Raw genomic sequence first — 17,748 nt, 5'->3', positions numbered from 1 at the left:
TTACACGTTTGCAGTAGGGCCTTGCCTATTGATTCAACTTTACACAAATTGTCAGCTCAACTCAATTTTATTTATATAGCACTTTAAAACAACCATTGCTGCACACAAAGCGCTGCACATTGAGTAAAAGTCAGTTCTACACTAAAGGCAGGTACAACAAAAATAACGAAATCACTAATAAATAATATATTTAATAAATGATAATGTAAATAAGTAAAATGGTTTATTTGGCTAATTGTATTTTATTAACTGAATGCATTTTTTGTTTCATTAAAAATGTGGCGTTCCCTAAAATGTGCTTTATTGTGCTGTGGCGCCCCCATGCGACAACCTATCAAATTGTCCACCATTTCGTAGCACATGCTGTCAGTTTAATTTCTATTTATCTTTGAAAACTATTTGCATGTACTGTAGTTTTGTAATTGTTGTCAATAAAGTCATTAAACTGAGTGATTTTTTTTGTACCTTGTGATTTCAATTCCTTCAATGTATTGTACTCGGGCCAGGTCAGCTGGAGCAAAGCGCAAAGAGACCGCCCAGCACACTCACCCTTCCTACTCTGACTCCTTTTTTTTCTTTTTGTGCGATGGTACAACCCCCTCCTTTCGGGGGAGGAGAACTTGATTAAACACCACTTTTACTGCACTGTCATGTATCAGAAGCTCCGAGACCGACCGAGAGGCACCCTCTTCTCATGCATGGACCTTTCCCTCTAACTTAGAAAAGAAAGCCGTTGACAGTCGTTGTTAAACTTCTTCTGGCTTTCATGGGCATACGCTGTATTTTGATCTCGTGGTGAAACTTCAGTTCTGTCGAGATGCAGCTCAGGACAGTGCTTGACGTCAATGTTGTGGATGTGCAGAAGAGGAGGAATCCCTCCAAACATTATGTAAGTTGTATGAATACCACCAATATGACATATGCTTTGTTTTCTTGTAATCTGCAAACAAGGTTGGGAACCACAAAATGGGATGACGGGATGCTCTATTTTTTATTTTTTATTTTTTATTTATTCATTTATTTTGAGTCATTACCAGGTTACATCTGAATTTGTAAAACAACAACTTGCATAACCTATGCAACCTTAGCTGATATCTGGTTACTTTATTTACTCCTTTTCAATGTATGCAATAGGAAACAGCATAGGGTGCAATGGACTCAGTAGCAGTTATCTTTTTTCTTTTTTTTCTTTGCTTCTTCAAAGCATTTAAAGGAGTCATGTTGAAGTTTGGATAAGCGCTAGCTAGTTATTACTATTGCTAACCCTAAACAAAGAAAAGGCCACCCTTCTGTACAGAGACACACATAAATACATTTTAAGCTATTTATTGATGCGTAGACCTACTTACTGAATGTGAGCCAGGGTTTGAACTGATGATTCGACTAGTCGACTTTACTACTCCGCATCGATGTTCAAACTTTGAGCTAAAACCCCTAATCATATATTTTGGGCGTCAGGTCTTCCAATTGGCCTGTTTTGCCCTATTAAAAGGCTCTATGCACAGGTGCGAGGGTACAGAGATAAGATGGTCGTGGATGAAAATATCAGCTAGCCTTGTTAGCTTTTGTACTAAACGCCGTATGTGTTCAGTTTTTTAAAAAACAATTTCTAATAATACAACTAGTTGTCTTTGAAGTTGTTTGAGACAACACACCAACATTTGTGTACATTTATGACACTGATGTCTTTGTACTGTATATTGTAAATATTTCCACTCGCTTGTAGCATCTAAGCAGCCAAATATGAGACCGATAGCAGCTGACTATAGTCAAGTACAGTTAACACAAATGAAACAGAGAAACTCTCTTTTTTTTATTATTTTTTTAGCCTTCCTTACAATGTCTCTCGTCTTAACTTATAACACGCTAGCATATATGCTAGGAACACAAAATGAGGCCGACCAGTTGAAGAGAAACATTGACACTACTCCTAATTACAACAAGTACAATTAGCATGGTGTATTAGTGGCTAGCTAGTAGCTATGGTTAATTGGTTGTATGTGCTCTTTGATTGGCTTCTAGCCCAAAGTCACTGGCTCAGGCTCCCGCTTACTTGCAACCCTAAAACATGTAATTTCATTTTTAATTTAGAGTCGACTGATTGGTCCATGGTGTAGTCTGCTTTCACGTTAGCTGGTTACGTTAGCCTCAAGAATCCATATCCCAGAGCTATATGACTGTTTTGCACTGCTTGTTATGATCTTGGTATCATTTCACTGACGTAAGTAACAACACATGTCTCAGTGGGACCCTAAAAGTCAATCAGTACAAAGGAGGAAATTGGATTAATTAACTTGAGAGTTAGGATCAATTGCCTCATCCATCTCCTGCTGAGTGGGGATCTCCCCAAGGTCCCTAAAAGCAGAAGGCACAGACTGACAGTCTCCGGGGAAGAAAGCTGGAGGTTAGGGAAGTCCCCTCTAGGGAAGTAGAGGGGGGGAAAAAAAATCTCATTATCAATGAGCTAAGCAACTGAAAATGCTTATCCGGTTGGAGGGGAGGAAAGAAGCAACCCTTTGTCTTTTGTCTTTCCTCGCAGTTTGAGTGTAACTTCCTCTGGAGACCATGGCAACTCATCCTTGTTTATGATCCTATGGCAAGTTCTTAGGCTATACAGTGGAACCTCCAAAATGGGTCAAACGGTCTCAGTTTCTACGTACAATAGTAGTCGATTTAAGGTTACTTTTTCATTCTGGCCTCCTTTTTTTGTGAATGACATTTTACGACATTAAACACCCACATCCACACATGCTGCGTATATAATTAGTGAGCCACCGGGTGAGGCAGTTCCTCCTCACTGCACACCCTGCTCAATAAACTGAAGTGAAGACTCATCTTTGCAGATTGTCGCCATATGTGTGAACACTGCGTGGCTAAACCCTCAGCGCGCTCCCACGTGCTCGGATTGAAAAGCATTAGGTTCAACCATCTGTTTCCGAAACCTCAAGGTGCTGGAAAAATGTCTTTTGGCCTTTAATTGTTCATGCAAATGGAGAATTATTATGGGAGAATGTCTGGCATCTGCGTTGTGTCCTGTTAGTGACTGATGTCTGCTATTCCCAGTGCAGTTTGTGGATGTGTAAACACTTCACTGCTGTCAGTGCTTTGACACAATTGGAGCATGTTGTTTTTTCCCCCCTCTTTCAGAATTTGATTTTTGGATCGACGAGAGTCATGCTCGTGCATCTTAATCGTAACAAATGATTTACAGGCATGAGACATTACCTGAAATGCATTGACCCGGGCATTAACCCCCAATGGTTTTTCAATGTGTCAGTGAAGCGCACCGACTTTAATGAGTTTACTTGACCTTTGTCGAACTCCTCGAGTTAAGATTGGAGGGAATGCGTTTTTTTTTTTGTGTCACTTGAGTAAATGCAGCTCAAGCGGTGCCGCTGTGGCGTCTCTGACAAAGGGATTTAATGCCTGTCTTGTTTGTGATTCTCTCACTAGGTGTACCTTATCAGCGTGACCTACTCGGACTCCACGTCTCATGTCATCTACAGGAGATACAGCAAATTCTTTGACCTACAGGTATGTCATAAGCAACACACAAATAATTAATTAATTAATATTTTTTAAAAATGGTAAGCCTTTGTCACGGTGTGCGTGAGTGGTTGAGGGATGGTGGATCCAAATGCGAGGAAGCAAGGCAGTGAGACAGGAATTAAGCGCAATATGAGGAACTTTAGTGAAACATAGGGAAAAAAAAGTGAGCAGACAATCGTGACTGGACTGGTCGCCATGACTGGACAGGGCGTGAGTAGACTGGTCGTCATGACTGGAACACCCATAACAAACAAAAACCCAACCCCCGCAGAATCGAAACACAGGCAGTCTTGAGGATTATTTATGTTTACAGTTTGCCATTAAACCCATTGGTTGTCTCCAGTTTGACCTTTAGATAATTACTTTGTGCTCAGATGATTGATGGTTGTCAAAGACTGATGAAGCCCCCGCTTGGAAATAAGCATTTTGATGAAATCCAGTCAACAGCTGTATCACATTCATTCACGAAATGTGAGGGTAGGGAGGAAAAAACATGACAGATGGAATGTAGGGTCCGAGGTGGGGGTTTATAAGTTGATGGGGGCTAAACTGCCAGAAGAAAACAAAACACAGATCTCTGAAACCTCGTGGTATAGTTCAGTTCAGTTTGCCATGGTACAGTTCAAACCAGGTAAATCCTAATCAGGCGGGTATTTACAACATCGGCTTACAACGCCTGTAAACAAGAAACAATGCTTTTTACCCCCCCCCCCTTCTGTTATAATCCACAGTAAGTTTATTATTATTATTATTATTTTCCCCATTCAATTCATTCTTTGTAACATGAAAGAAAGTCTTTCAACCAATCAACGGACTGTAGTATGTCTAGCTCCAGCATCCACAAGTGTACTGAGGCACTGAGACTGGCATCAAAATGGAGGGGTATTCATAAAATGGACGGTTCAGATGGATTTACATTGGAAACAAAATAAAAGCGTACTGCTGTGATTAAACAGCTTCAACAATAACTTCCAGGAAGTGTCAGAAAAGGCTCGGAAAGCGTGTTAGACTGTTAGCTCCTTGGGCAAACCTTGTAGATTTTCGTTTGGATTTTAAATATATATTTTGTGATACAAGTCCTGGACTTTTGTTGACACTGTGTAATTTTCACGCGTTAGCAATTTTGCATGCAGTATCTGTACGTGTGTTAGTTAGCTGTGCTAATACATTCACATTTGTTTTTTTTTTTTTACGTCTTAACCCCTTTGCACCCATAGATGATTGCAGTGGACGTGACATATTTGCGTGTCTAAAGCAACAAAAACGCATCATTTGGATAATGCCAACACTTCTGGTGTCATGATTGGTTCCTGCCTAACCTGAGGGGGCAAATCCAAGTCCAGAAAGTAAAAACCTTGCCACAGTTTGGCTTTAGGTTCTAATGCTAGCGAGCTAGCTCCCTAAAAGGTAAACAAGCACCATGGGAGCTAGCTAGGGCGCTAGCTAGTTAGCACCTGGGGCTAAAGCCAAACTGTGGCAACCTCTGTAGTTAAACAATCACAATCGCAAGTTGATTTGCATGATGTTCATGTTAAAAAAAGCTTGGTAAGTTTATAACACGTTACAGCCATTCTATCCTGGCGTCCACTATAACAAATAAAAACATGAGACAACCCCACCCGTTGGTGAACCGACCTCGTTGGTAGCATTTGGAACTATAGCGGAGGAAACCCTTTGTTCTACAGTCCCGAGCTAATATCCAGGAAGCATGTCTCTGTGTTTGATGAAAACAAGATTTTCTCTCACGTTTCTGTCAACATTCGCCATCATGCTCATAGTTGGCTGCTGTTGAGGTGTTTTTTTATGGCCTTGGTGATCTGTCAGCATCAGCACTACGCTGCTGTATGCGCAAAATGTGTGGGAAAAGTGCATTTTAATAAAGCGTGTGAAGCTCACTGGGGAGGGGGGTGATGACAATATTTTGATCGGCACTGAGCAGGTGCACCTTAGGGAACTGCAAAACAAATTGAGTGAGGATTAGTCAACTAAAACCAAGAGATGGGGGGGATGTAGTTTGGAATAACACTAACAAATTCTTCCTAAAACTGATGTCAGAAGCCATCCCAGTGTTCTGAATCCACGGATGTATCAGAATATTTCTCTTCCCTCAACCCAGAAACTGAGCTTTTGTTAGTGCGTCGGCCAACTAACACCTACTATCCAACTCTACATGCCGTCTCAGTTTTTGGAGCACAATTGCTTGTTTTATGCTCTCTAGAAGCTGACAGAGGCAAAAATAAAGAGCCATTTGACACCCATGCAGGGCTGACAAATGATCTCATCAGATAACTATCAATTCAGTGGAAAACAAAGAAAGGTCACAGAGTGGACAATTATCAGCAGGCGGTGTTGTAGACCCGCTCTTTAAAACCTGTCAAAAGAAGACTAAGAATCCATTTATGTTGTTAATTTTCTTTTTAACTTCTCCAGTAGTGCGCTTAGCATAGCTCATACAGCCCCTCTGGGTAACAATCATCATATATTATCCTCCTCTTTGCTTATTTTCTTCTTTGCTGCCTAGCTTAAATGTGGTTTGCCTTCCCTAATGTGCAGACTCAAGCACATGAACCTATTTTCATGTCAGAATAGTGCTGAGCACAGATCTATTTTTTTCTTTTGTTTTCTTGAAGCGGTCAGTGTGTCAAGCAGAGTTTACCTTCTAAGAGAAGCAGAAGAGAGTTTTCAGTCTCCACACCCTGTAGCCTCAGTGGATTGAGCACATGAGTTTTTGCTACATTCCACATCAGGATTTGGGAGTGTGCGACCTGGCTTGGCTTTGCCTTTTGGACCAAAAGCTCCCCAAAAGTCTGTTAGCTGCCAATATTATCGGATCGCAGAATCGGATTGCGGAATCGGATTTCGAACGGTCTTACCCTGCCTGCATTCGGTGGGATTTAATGCAAAACAGACTGAGAGATAAGAGTGCCAGAAAATATTTCTTTAGCGCTTGACGAGACAATTGTTAACACAGCTTCTGATTGTGAGGTTATATCACTGGATTTATGCAAAAGCAGTCTAATCATGTCCAAGAAAGAAGAGGTCAGTGCACTCTAATCTCTCTGTAGTAAACAAGTGTCTAGTAGATGTCAAAACACAAGTCAAGAGTTGGAGTCCCTGCCCACACCAACATTCCTCCAGACTCCTCCCGCCTAAGATTCCTCTCCAAAAAGTTCCATTGTCTCCAGTTCCATGTGGTGTTGTTTATTTGCCTGTTTTGGCCTATCCATCCCTGTGAGTTCGATTAAGTAAAATGCTTTAGATTATAGAGATTCTACAGAGTAGTAAGTGCTCCTTCCGAAGAGCCTTATCCTTTTACAGTTTTTTAAAATGACAAATGTTTCAGTTTTAGTTTCAATTCATGCGTTTGCTTGCAGCTTCTAAATGAGCTCATAGTTCTGTCTGTTTTAACTAAACTTAGAATCCAACTGAAAACCAGTTGCCCGACCAGTATAACGTAGCTCAGTTAGCACAAGTGGCTACCATCGCCACATGCTACAAGCTAGTAAGTTAGTTGTTACTGGGCTGCGGAGATAGAGAAGAAATAAGAACACACCATCAAAATCATGCAAAAGGGGTTGACTGTGGTTCTAATGTGGGCCATCTTCCAAGTTGGCCAGCTGTTAACGCACAAGCACCTTTCACACCTGTTGTGCGGTGAAACTGAGTGTATCCAGTCACATCCCACGGGATGATGTCATCGTGGCCGATGGATGCCTCTGAAAGGTGTCGAGTGAGCACTCCCATCGCAGAGGGACTGGAAGTTCTAAGCACATTTGCCAAAGAAAGATTTTTGGAAGAGCTTCACCAGTTGTCGCCTTCAAAATATTAAATAAATGCGTGCTACAATTTATGATCTTAATAACTAAAAGCACCTGACCCTCGATTTTGTTTTATACAAAAGCAAAAACCTCATTTGATGAGTCAAACTACAATTCCAGCCAAATGCAATATGGTTGAGATTAAACTTCAACCTTATCAAAGTGACTGACATACAATATAAAAATACTCACTAGCATATATTCTTTATCCTCTGTGGAAAAAAACACTAATATTCAGAGCTTGGCAAAACTGTTGTTACATCGGCCCGTCGTTGACGGATCACCATTCGGCGAGTGCTTCCGCATTTTGGTGAGTGTATTTTTACGAGGCTTCGCGTCATAAAGCACACGCGGAAAATGCGGAAGCCCTCCTGGTGACGGACCAATGTAACGAAGGTTTTGCCAAGTTCTGCTAATATTACAGCAGCTTACTTAGTTACTCATAGTACAGTATAATGAAACGCATCTTCATTAATCTTAATGATTGTATTATACTGCCCCTAGTGGCCAAGTCGTGCACAACAGAACGAGTTGCAATGACTTATGATGCACAAACTGTTATTGTATGTTTAAAAAAATACAGTAAAATACATTACCATTTTGAATAATTAAATGTTATCCATTCATTTCAATGGGGAAAGATGATTTAACTCATTCACTGCCATTGACATCAAAAATTCAATATTAATACTATTTATTTTCTCTTTTTTTTTCCTCTGAGAGAGCTCAGTATTGTTCATTCGGTAATTTTACCGATTTAACATGTCATCATCATTGCTCTCTCTCTCTTTTTTAATTTTTTATAATACTATTTCTATTAGTTTCACATTTTTGTTCCACTTTTGTTGACAAGAGTATGAAAACCTAGATTTTTTTAATTGTAAATCTAGAACAGATACAAAATTTTTGATTAATCGTGAGTTAAATATTGAAGTCATGCGATTAATTACAATTAAAAAATTTATCGTCTGACACCCTTAATTACAATGACTTCACTAGTTAACCGACGATTAATCACAAATTTTATATATGTTCTAAACATGCAATAATTTTTTTTTCATACTCTTGTTAACAAAAGTGGAAAAAATGTGAAACTAATAAAAATAGTTCAAATGAATTTTTGACGTCTATAGCCGTCAATGGCAGTGAATGAGTTAAAATACTTACATTCATGGGAACGTCACTGGAATAATACTTACTCATCATTAAAAAAAAATCAGTTTGTGGGGTGACAAACAAACCACAAGTGAAAACAGAACCTCCCTGGCAGAGGTCATTATTTTACAGACGTAGTATCCCAAAGTGAAAAAAACAGTGCGGTATTGGTTTTACTCGTAAGGACTTTTGAATGGATTTTGGCCCATTCCAACAAGGATGTTTTTCTGACACAGCATTTCACTCTGCACTTTAGAACACAATGACAATAGTCAACGTCTACAAAGGAAACCATATCTTACTAACCTTCCACGTTTGAGCCAAGGGTAAAAAGTCATGGGTATTTTGTAAAGGCAGCAAATGAGGGCGCAGAAACCAAAACCGCATCGGATCGCAGAAATTTGTACTTTTCTGTTTGTCCACCTGGTACTTCTTGACTATGTTTATTCACTCCTCTCTTAGCTATCGAATGCGCTTGACACTCACAAGCCTTTTCTGCTTCACAAAGCACATCTGGAACAAATGTAGAAACGGGTCTGGCTTTAGATACTTTATCACCTGGATTTATTTAAAAGAACAAACTAAAAAAAATCATGCTCATTTTACAATCTCACACATAGATGTAGATGCTTTGTCTGGATGGCTCGATTTGATGTGCTGGCCTCGTTGGTCTTCATCTGATGACTTTTTAAGTTTCTTAAGTGGAACGTGTTTAAGAGGGTATTTTTCCGTCTACTACCCCAGAGATCAAAGAAGCACTTATGTGTGATGGATGACACAGTAGCTCTTTACACGCCAGCTAGCGAATCCATGTACCAAAACAGAGCTCATCTGAAAAAAATTACAGAGAATGATTGATGCAATTAATGGCTTGCTTACGTTTGCCATTGATGTTTTTAATGAAGATTTTGAGTCATTTGTGATTTTCTTTCTTTACTTTTGCAGATGCGGATTCTTGACAAATTTCCCATTGAAGGAGGGCAGAAGGACCCCAAAAAGAGGATTATACCTTTTTTGCCAGGTGATGACGCAACACAAATTTGACACAGTTAGACACTACAGCAGAGGTTCTTAATGGGCGGGTCTAGGGGCCATATTATGCAGACTCATAATTAATAATTATTTTGATCAATCAGAGCAACTTTTGTTCAATTTATGGCCCAGTTAAGCTCCACTTAATTGCAGTATATTCACAAAATTAACCTGTTTGTGTTTTTTAGTGCTCTTTTTGAAATGCCCTAAGATGCCACAGGATGCCCGTCTAAATAGGAAAGTAGTAGGTGTAGAAGAATTTTGAAGTGGTTGACTAAAAGGCTAAATTTTGCCTACTTTGTTGGTGGAATGTTGGTCTTCACCACATCTACATCTAATAAGTATTTTCTTTCAAAATCAAATTATTTCATCTTTTTTTAGGGGTAGGAGGTTGAAATTAGTTTGGGATAATAGTTTGTGGTAAATTCACTGCCAGCCGTTTTAAGCCCATATCCCACTGAGTGATTTCACGTGAGGGTTTTTGTGGGGTCGTTTAAGGTTTCCTAAATGTTCTCAAAGCAGTCTTAATGGTTCTCTAAACAGTTTTAACAATCTTTATTGTTTTCCTTGCGACAAGTAAAAAAACATTAAGACTGTTTAGGAAACCATTAAGACTGTTTAGAGAACGTTTAGGAAACACTATGACCTTGAACGAACCCTGACGTGAAATCAACAGTCAGTAGCGTCACAAATGTTCGCCCCTCAGTGGGATAAAGTGTTTTGACTGATTATCAAGAATCACTGAATATTGTGTTCTGTTTCAATATAAGCATCAAACCTACCAAAAGACTAAACACAAATTTTTCACCCAAAATACATTTTCTTCTAGCTTTTTTTTTTCTGACCACAAAGTGGATAAAATGAGTCCTGAGAAAGGACTTTTGCTGGCAAAATAACTTTTTTTTTTTTAATCGTAATTTTTTCAGATCACGACTCACACTTTCTACCAACTATCGTGGCATTAATTTTCGGTTGTATTCCAGTTGACAAGTGTGAACGTCTCATGACGTCTCAGCCAAGTCGAAATCCAAGGAAGCGAGATCATTTTTTCAGATCATGACGTCCTTGTGAAATGAATCAAGTGGACATATTTAACTTTAACTAGCGTGGAAGTTCTTTTGTATGAAGAGAAAAAGGATGTACAGCCCTTTTTTTTTTATGACTGCAACTTATTGTACACTTGCATGGCCAGTCATGTCGCATTGTTTTACTTTTACGATCATTCACTCCACCTCAGCCTGAGCGATGCGTTGTCGGCCATGTCGGCAGGAGGTTCGCAAGGAGAAATTGGTCTAATCTGATCAACGTATTTTAAGTCAAAGCAGAAGGGAGTAATGAAGGGATCCTTTGTAAGACAAAATGGAGATGCTATTTTGGGCTTCTGTAAGACCACCATTGCTTGACATATACTCCCATACACACAACAAACCCTGTTGTGTTTGTTTCTTAACAATGTTCATTGTTCAATGTGGCCCCGTTCTAATGTTTAAGGATAAGAAAACACATAACGCAATGTAATGTTTTTAATATTAAAAACAAACAAACAAAGGACCTCTTCCATTTGTTCTTCTTTTGCGAATATTGAGAGGGGACTCCGACACTGTAGGTAGCGGTATACACTAAAGAGAAGTGATCCACCAGTAATTTAAAAGAAGAAGAAGAAAACCAGGAAGCGACTGCGCCGTGCGAGGTTTCGTTTGAAATTCTTGATAAACCGTAGCGTTTCTTTGCTGTTTTCCATCTAAAATAGCATTAATATTCGCTTTTTTAATTAATTCCAAAAATATTTTTGTTTCGTCGCCCCCCAAACATAACTTACTTTATTATTCGACATTGCTTTGGGAATACAAACGTACGTGTGACGTAATATCCGGTCGAAATGTGTAACGTGTATCCGGGCTTGTCAGCGGTTATTCACAAAAGCTGTTTTCATAGGCAAAATTCGCATTTTCCTTTTTTCGATACGCTTCAAAATCCAGCCCCTCTAAGCGTAAAACCTTTTTTGCGTTGGGCCTTTTTTCGAATTTCTAGCGTTTCCATTCAGTTTTATTTCCGCATTTCTTGAAAATTTGAATAAAAATGGGTGGATGGAAACCCAACTAGTGTTACTCAGGGCTCAGGCAATGACCAATCAGAGCTCAACTGTTTTCTGAAGCTGTGCAGTGATTGGTTGTTACCTGAGACCTGAGCAACTGTGATGTCATCTTCAGTCGACAACAGGTGGCAAAATGGCCGCCCCCTGAGATGGATAAAATGCCTGGATTTTGCTTCATAACTCATATTCCGCTAACGCAATATTAACCAGAATACTGTAGACTAGTATTTAGACTAGTGGGGCTGCATAGAACATCTTGAGTTGGCCTCCCCTTTAAAAATATTTTGGACGGGCTTGTGCAGTAATTTATTTGTGGTTGTTTACCATTCATAAATTTGCCTATTTGAGGATTTTTTAAATCATCTATTTTATCATAGTATCTTCATCAGTTTTTTATGAACTGCGTTTGTCTCCAGGTAAAGTCCTGTTTCGTCGAAGCCACATCCGAGATGTGGCCGTCAAAAGACTGAAGCACTTGGACAACTACTGCAAAGTAAGACCAAGATTGCCCGTCTCATCCTCAGAGCTATAATTGTCTTGTAACACATGTCCATAAATGTCATTTTATGGCCTTTAAATGCTATAAAGTTTTATGTTCTAGGTCAGACAATGACCGACTCTTTAGTGTTCGTGTCGGTCAGTCAGGGTGACAGGGACAAGTTATCTCTTTAGTGCTTCAATCGCAGCGCCTAAGTGCTGCAACTTTTTCAGGGCGGCCTTTCGGCATTTATCTTCCCGTCCCAGGCCTGAACAGGAAAGCGAGCGCTCTATCTGCACCGCTCATTTCCTGTGGCCAGTGTAAATAGGCAGCATTGAAAGGAAGTTAAGGAAGTGGGGGCACACTCGCTTGCAGCGGAATACGTGAAGAAAGCACCAATGAATCAGCCGAGTTAACATAACATGTTAAGTCGGGGAGGAAGTGCAGGGCAGGTGTGGTGCCAAGCGTGCCGCTGATTTTCATTCAGAAATCTACAGCGGCCACAACATTACACACATCTAAATCTGACCTGTCCCACTCCAGTGCTGTAGGTGGCAGTAATGCACCTTCCAAAGCGGGCCTGAAATAGATGAGTTGGAGTCTGGGGGCTAAAAATGTTTATAGAGGGGTCACAAGATGGTGGCAAATAACTAGTTTTGTCCAGAGCTGGACTGGCACCAAAAAAATCATCCCTGGCATTTTGACTTAGACCGGCCAGCCCGCTGGTTCAGTTTTCTGTTTATATTGTAAATGGATTAATGGTCTTCTCCCCTTCTTGGGGTAAAATAAAGGAAAATATTAATTAAATAGCGCCATATTGGCCCCAAAAGGCGTTGGCCCACCGGGCATCTTCCCTGTATGTCAGATGGCCAGTCCAGCCCTGCTTATTTCTAAATGAAGCTCCTCAACCCACTTTGACATCGTCCTTGGAACCAGGGTGCAACAAGGTGATGGCAAAGTACTGTTTTTGTCAAAATGCAGCTCCTGCACTCACTTCAACATCATTCCTTAGCCCCAAGATTCCAAGAAATGGTGGCAAAGCACTACTTTTGTCTAGACCAAGTTCCTCAGCTCACTTCAATATTGTTCCTTGGCATAAATATTCCAATACATACCTCCAAAGCACTATTTTTGTCTAAATGAAGCGTCTCAACTTAACTCAACATAATTCCCTGTAACCAAAATGCCACAAGATGGCGACAAAGCACTACATTTATCTAAATGAAGCGCCTCAGCTCACTTCAACATCGATCTGTGACACAAAGAGGACAAGAGATGATGGGAAAGCACTACTTTTCTCTAAATAATTTCCCCTCATGTTACCTCGACATCATTCCCTCGAACCTAGATGATGTAAAAATGGCGGCAAAGCACTACTTTTGTTAAAACGAAGCTACTAAACTCACTTCAACATAGGCACCAAGCTACCACTTGATAACAGCAAAGTAATACATTAATTACTTAGGCTTGAGTGTGAAGATTTTCCGTGAATAACTGAGGACAGGTACCAAAACAAATCTGTGAATTTGCAAAGGTTCGGTACACAGCAGATACACTGTCCTGCCTAGCCCCAATGCAGGTTGACTGTATCTGTAAAAAAAAAAAAATTGTAATTACATTCTTCACTTGGCATTTTTTTGTCCGCTTCTTCACTAAATTTACATTTTTTTCATTGGCTGACAAAGTTTGTGAAAATTAGTAGTTCTGATCAAATTTACTAAAAAACAAACAGCAATCAAAATGTAGGAACTTTTTAACGCTTGATAGAGGCAATAGAATAAGGCTTCTTTTTTTTTTGTCCCGCTATGAGATCATTTAGAATACATTAGTATCTAGAATACATAAGTGCTCGGATTTGTGCACTACATTATACTGACTCAATTCATGCATTGGTGTCTCTGTGGTGTTGTTATTCAAATTACATTTTGGCATTGTAGGAATATAAATATTGGGACCAAAACAAAATCCCGCTGTGAAAACAAAATGCAGTGAAAGAAAAAATATATAGTATATCATAAAATGTGGTTTTCAGTGTCAGTCTTGGGATTTCCCCTTCATGACCGTCTTATACAATGACACATGGTTTTATTTTTTCCAGTCATAATTTTTCAACTTCCTGGTTTTCATTCAATTTTCTTTTTTTCTTTTTTTTTTTGGACCTAATGGCAGTGTTCTGCCCGAATGAAATGTAGTGAACATCACAGACATGCCCTTTTAAATATGGTTTCTATAAGGCTTTGTTTATGGCTCCAGAGCAGCTGGCTGAGACAAATGATTGTTATTCTATATCATCCCCGTGGGCTTGACTCTGGCCTAAGAAACCTTCTTCCTTCCCCTCCACACCCTCCACCTGGTCTTCTCATCTGACTGACTCTTTCTTACTCACTGCTAGTCAAACCTACTTCAGAATACATGCGACCTTTTATTGTTCGATATGTGCCAAACAGAAGCTTTTCTCCCTCCCTCCCTCCCGCAGGCTCTGATGAAGCTCCCCACCCACATTTCCCAAAGCGAGGAGGTTCTGAAGTTCTTTGAGACCAAGTCAGAGGACCTCAACCCTCCCACTGAGTGAGTAACTCTTCACTGTGTTCGCTCCATATACTGACTCATGCGCTCTCATTGTATGTGTGTGTTGGATCCACATGAGTGAGATGGCTTTTAATGAAATGTAGCGTCTGGCGGGGGACATCTGATCCCAGAACAAACGCAATTAAGATCAGTGGTGTCATGAAAATGTGGCAAAAGTTCACGTCTTGACACGATGTCGTCATTTGTCAGGCTCACTTTGAAGTCGCAGTGTTGAATTGGTGCAAGTTATTGGTGTCTAAAGTACGGCCCAGGGGCTTTTGTGGACTGCGATTCAATTCTTAGCGGCCTACAGTAAACCCCGAAAATCCACGAATCATTGATACTTCCTAAAAGGGGTTTGTAGTTGCGTATAGATGCCACAAGATAGGGGCGAAGCTCCTGAACTGAGAGGAGCAAAAAGCATCAACACATACATTTAGCATGTACACAAACATGAAACCATGTTACATAAATGACTGTTGAATTTTTCATGAAGCTCATTAATATTATGGTATTAGCTAGCATACTAAATATCACATTACTAGCACTTTACTAAAAACAGCATTAGGTCATTAAACCCACTTTTTGACATTTACATAAAAACAATTTTGCTCCAGTTTCTGCTCTATGCCAACGTCAAATTTTTGAACTCATCACATGAATTATCCTCGTGCAAACAATGCTTTAAAGATTCTCAGTTAAGTACAGCTCGCTCTTCTGCGACCCACCACAAAATCTACAAAATGACTTGACTCATATACTTCTGTATTAAAAAAAAAAGAGAAAAATACTGTAACTATAAGATACAAAAAAAAACAAATAACAAATATACATTGATGGATTGGTTTTAGAATACTGAAAAATGTCAAAGTGGCCCTCACATCCTTTTATTATCCTTTTTGTACGAAAAAAAAAAGAGGTTTGGACACCCTGAGTTGAAGTCATATTCTTGTCCTTTTATTCATGCGGATTAAAGCTTTGTTTTAGGTAGTGGCCTGGCGTGAATTTAAACTCCTCAGACCATGAATGTTGATGCTAGAGTGTCCTGGCCTGGCCCACTCAAGGGGAGAAACCTCTTGAGTCATCGTTCCGCGTCCAGCGGGCCTGCAGTCTCATTCATGTTAATCCCACATCAAAGTAATAGCCGGGAGACGGTCCTGCAGAGTTTAAACATTGGGAGGGGTGGGGGGAAGGGGGCTCTTAAAAGTCATGCCACCCAAAGGCTGAGGAGACGAGTCAAAGAACAATTTTCAGAGGCCTTGATTCATCAGTTGCCTTAAAACAGCTGTTTTTACATTTATACTGATCACATTCGGCAATTGGGTTTCCACAGTATTATAGTATATCCAATTAAATAGTATTCTCAAACCTTCTTTCATTGGTTCTCTAAAAACTCATCGTCTACTGCCATCTAGTGGCAAGCACTGGTTCCCCAAATTATGAAATGCGGTGTCGTCAAGCTGTCAATAGAGGGAGCCAAATAGCCAGCCTGAGCTCTGTGTGGTTTTGACTGCATTAGCACAGAAATACTACTACCTACTACTATTATTACTACTATTACTATTATTATTATTATTGCATCCATACAATTACTACTATTGCTACAGCCTACTACTACAACTAATTTCATATAAAAATTAGAAGAACACAACTACTACTGCTAACACTATCACTGCTACTTACCTATACTACTGCGACTAATGACAATGATAATAATAATAATAATAATAATAATAATAATAATGATACGCAGTAATATCGATATGTGTAAACTCCATTTTAACATCCAATTCCATCAGCCATAAACTGTATGATACATTTTCTCAAAATGGCAGTGTTATTAAAGATGGTGTAAAATTGGCTGTTGTGTGATTTGCCATTTTAGCTGATAATATTCCCTCTATATTATGCTTGTTATTGACAAGCATAATGCCTTGGCATCCTGTAGTCTGACGGCTTTGCCATGCATTTAATGGCTGCTAGTAAATTACACAATCAGTCCCCATGGAGATGATTCTTTCCCCTCTGCATTTAAGCTTCCCGAATGGTTTTTGGAACCATGTGCACATCCATCCAGACACTCCAGGACTCGCTCCAGCTCTGATGGAAGTATGCATAATTCCGCTTAACGCTTGCCTACTGCATCTCCATTTCAAACAGCGTTTGCCTACTCAGCGGCGCTAATAATCCGCTCATCACAGTTGGAGTTTTCAATGACTTTCAGCGTGTATGTGTGAGGGCTGCCTGGCTGTACTTTACATTTGGACTTTCCAATCTAAGCATATGAAAGCCCGGCGTGGATTTCTATGTACTCCGCATGCAAATATGAGAAGACCACCTCCCATTGAGTATTTTAAATATTAGCAGTTCATCAACTGAGCTTTCCGCGTTGATTTAAGTCAACCCAAGCGCGCTAGGTTGGCTTTGCTCATTTACTTGTAGAGTGCATTTCCCATTACCTGCAGACATCCTAATCAGTACTGAGTGTATTTCCTGTATTTATGAAGAGGAAAGGATGTTTGCTAGCCACCTATTTCTTAATTTCCTATACTAGGTCAGGGATATTACCCTATCCCAGACGATTTATGGCTAGAGGCGAGGTGTTGACAAATTAGTGGCTCTATTTGTGTTTGAGATGGAAACTGCAGCCTTGTTACTAAGGAGAAACCGTCTCCATAAATCCGTATGTCCAGAGCCGTATATAGAGAGAGTTTGGCCAACTTGGTTTCAGCAGGGTAACAAGATGGCGTCCATATGTCATGTGACCAGCAGTTGACCAATCACAGCGTGACTAGTCAGCTGAAACCGAGTTGGCCAAACTCTCTCTATAAACGGCTTTGCGTATGTCTATATTCTACTGCCCCCAGGTGGCCCAAGCACACATAACAGAAGGAGAAGGACAATGTCCATTACAATTAAAGTTAAAAAAATGTGGCAAAAACGGCATTTTGTATAATGTATGTCTTTATAAGGTACATTATTATAGAGTGCTATTTTTCTTATTATAAAACACATTGAAAAAACTTCTCATAAGCGTTGCTTCAGTCCTTTTA

The 17,748-nt window shown here is 39.8% G+C and overlaps 1 protein-coding gene across 3 annotated transcripts in view; it reads left to right on the top strand.

Annotated features, from left to right (window-relative positions):
• The first annotated feature begins 616 nt into the window (after positions 1 to 616).
• LOC144061516 (SH3 and PX domain-containing protein 2A-like) overlaps positions 617 to 17,748 on the top strand; it is a 53,020-nt gene continuing 35,888 nt past the window's right edge. For all 3 annotated transcript variants that reach the window (XM_077582056.1, XM_077582055.1, XM_077582054.1), the window contains exons 1-5: positions 617 to 889; positions 3,454 to 3,534; positions 9,468 to 9,543; positions 12,066 to 12,142; positions 14,604 to 14,695. In XM_077582056.1, the coding sequence (XP_077438182.1) occupies positions 818 to 889; positions 3,454 to 3,534; positions 9,468 to 9,543; positions 12,066 to 12,142; positions 14,604 to 14,695 (398 nt within the window). In that variant the 5' untranslated portion in view covers positions 617 to 817. The remainder of the gene's footprint in view (positions 890 to 3,453; positions 3,535 to 9,467; positions 9,544 to 12,065; positions 12,143 to 14,603; positions 14,696 to 17,748) is intronic.

Source organism: Vanacampus margaritifer, chromosome 12 (genome assembly GCF_051991255.1).
Source record: "Vanacampus margaritifer isolate UIUO_Vmar chromosome 12, RoL_Vmar_1.0, whole genome shotgun sequence".
Taxonomy (NCBI): Eukaryota; Metazoa; Chordata; class Actinopteri; order Syngnathiformes; family Syngnathidae; genus Vanacampus; species Vanacampus margaritifer.
Note: the sequence above shows the minus strand (reverse complement) of the source record. Positions and strands in the feature narration are given on the sequence as shown.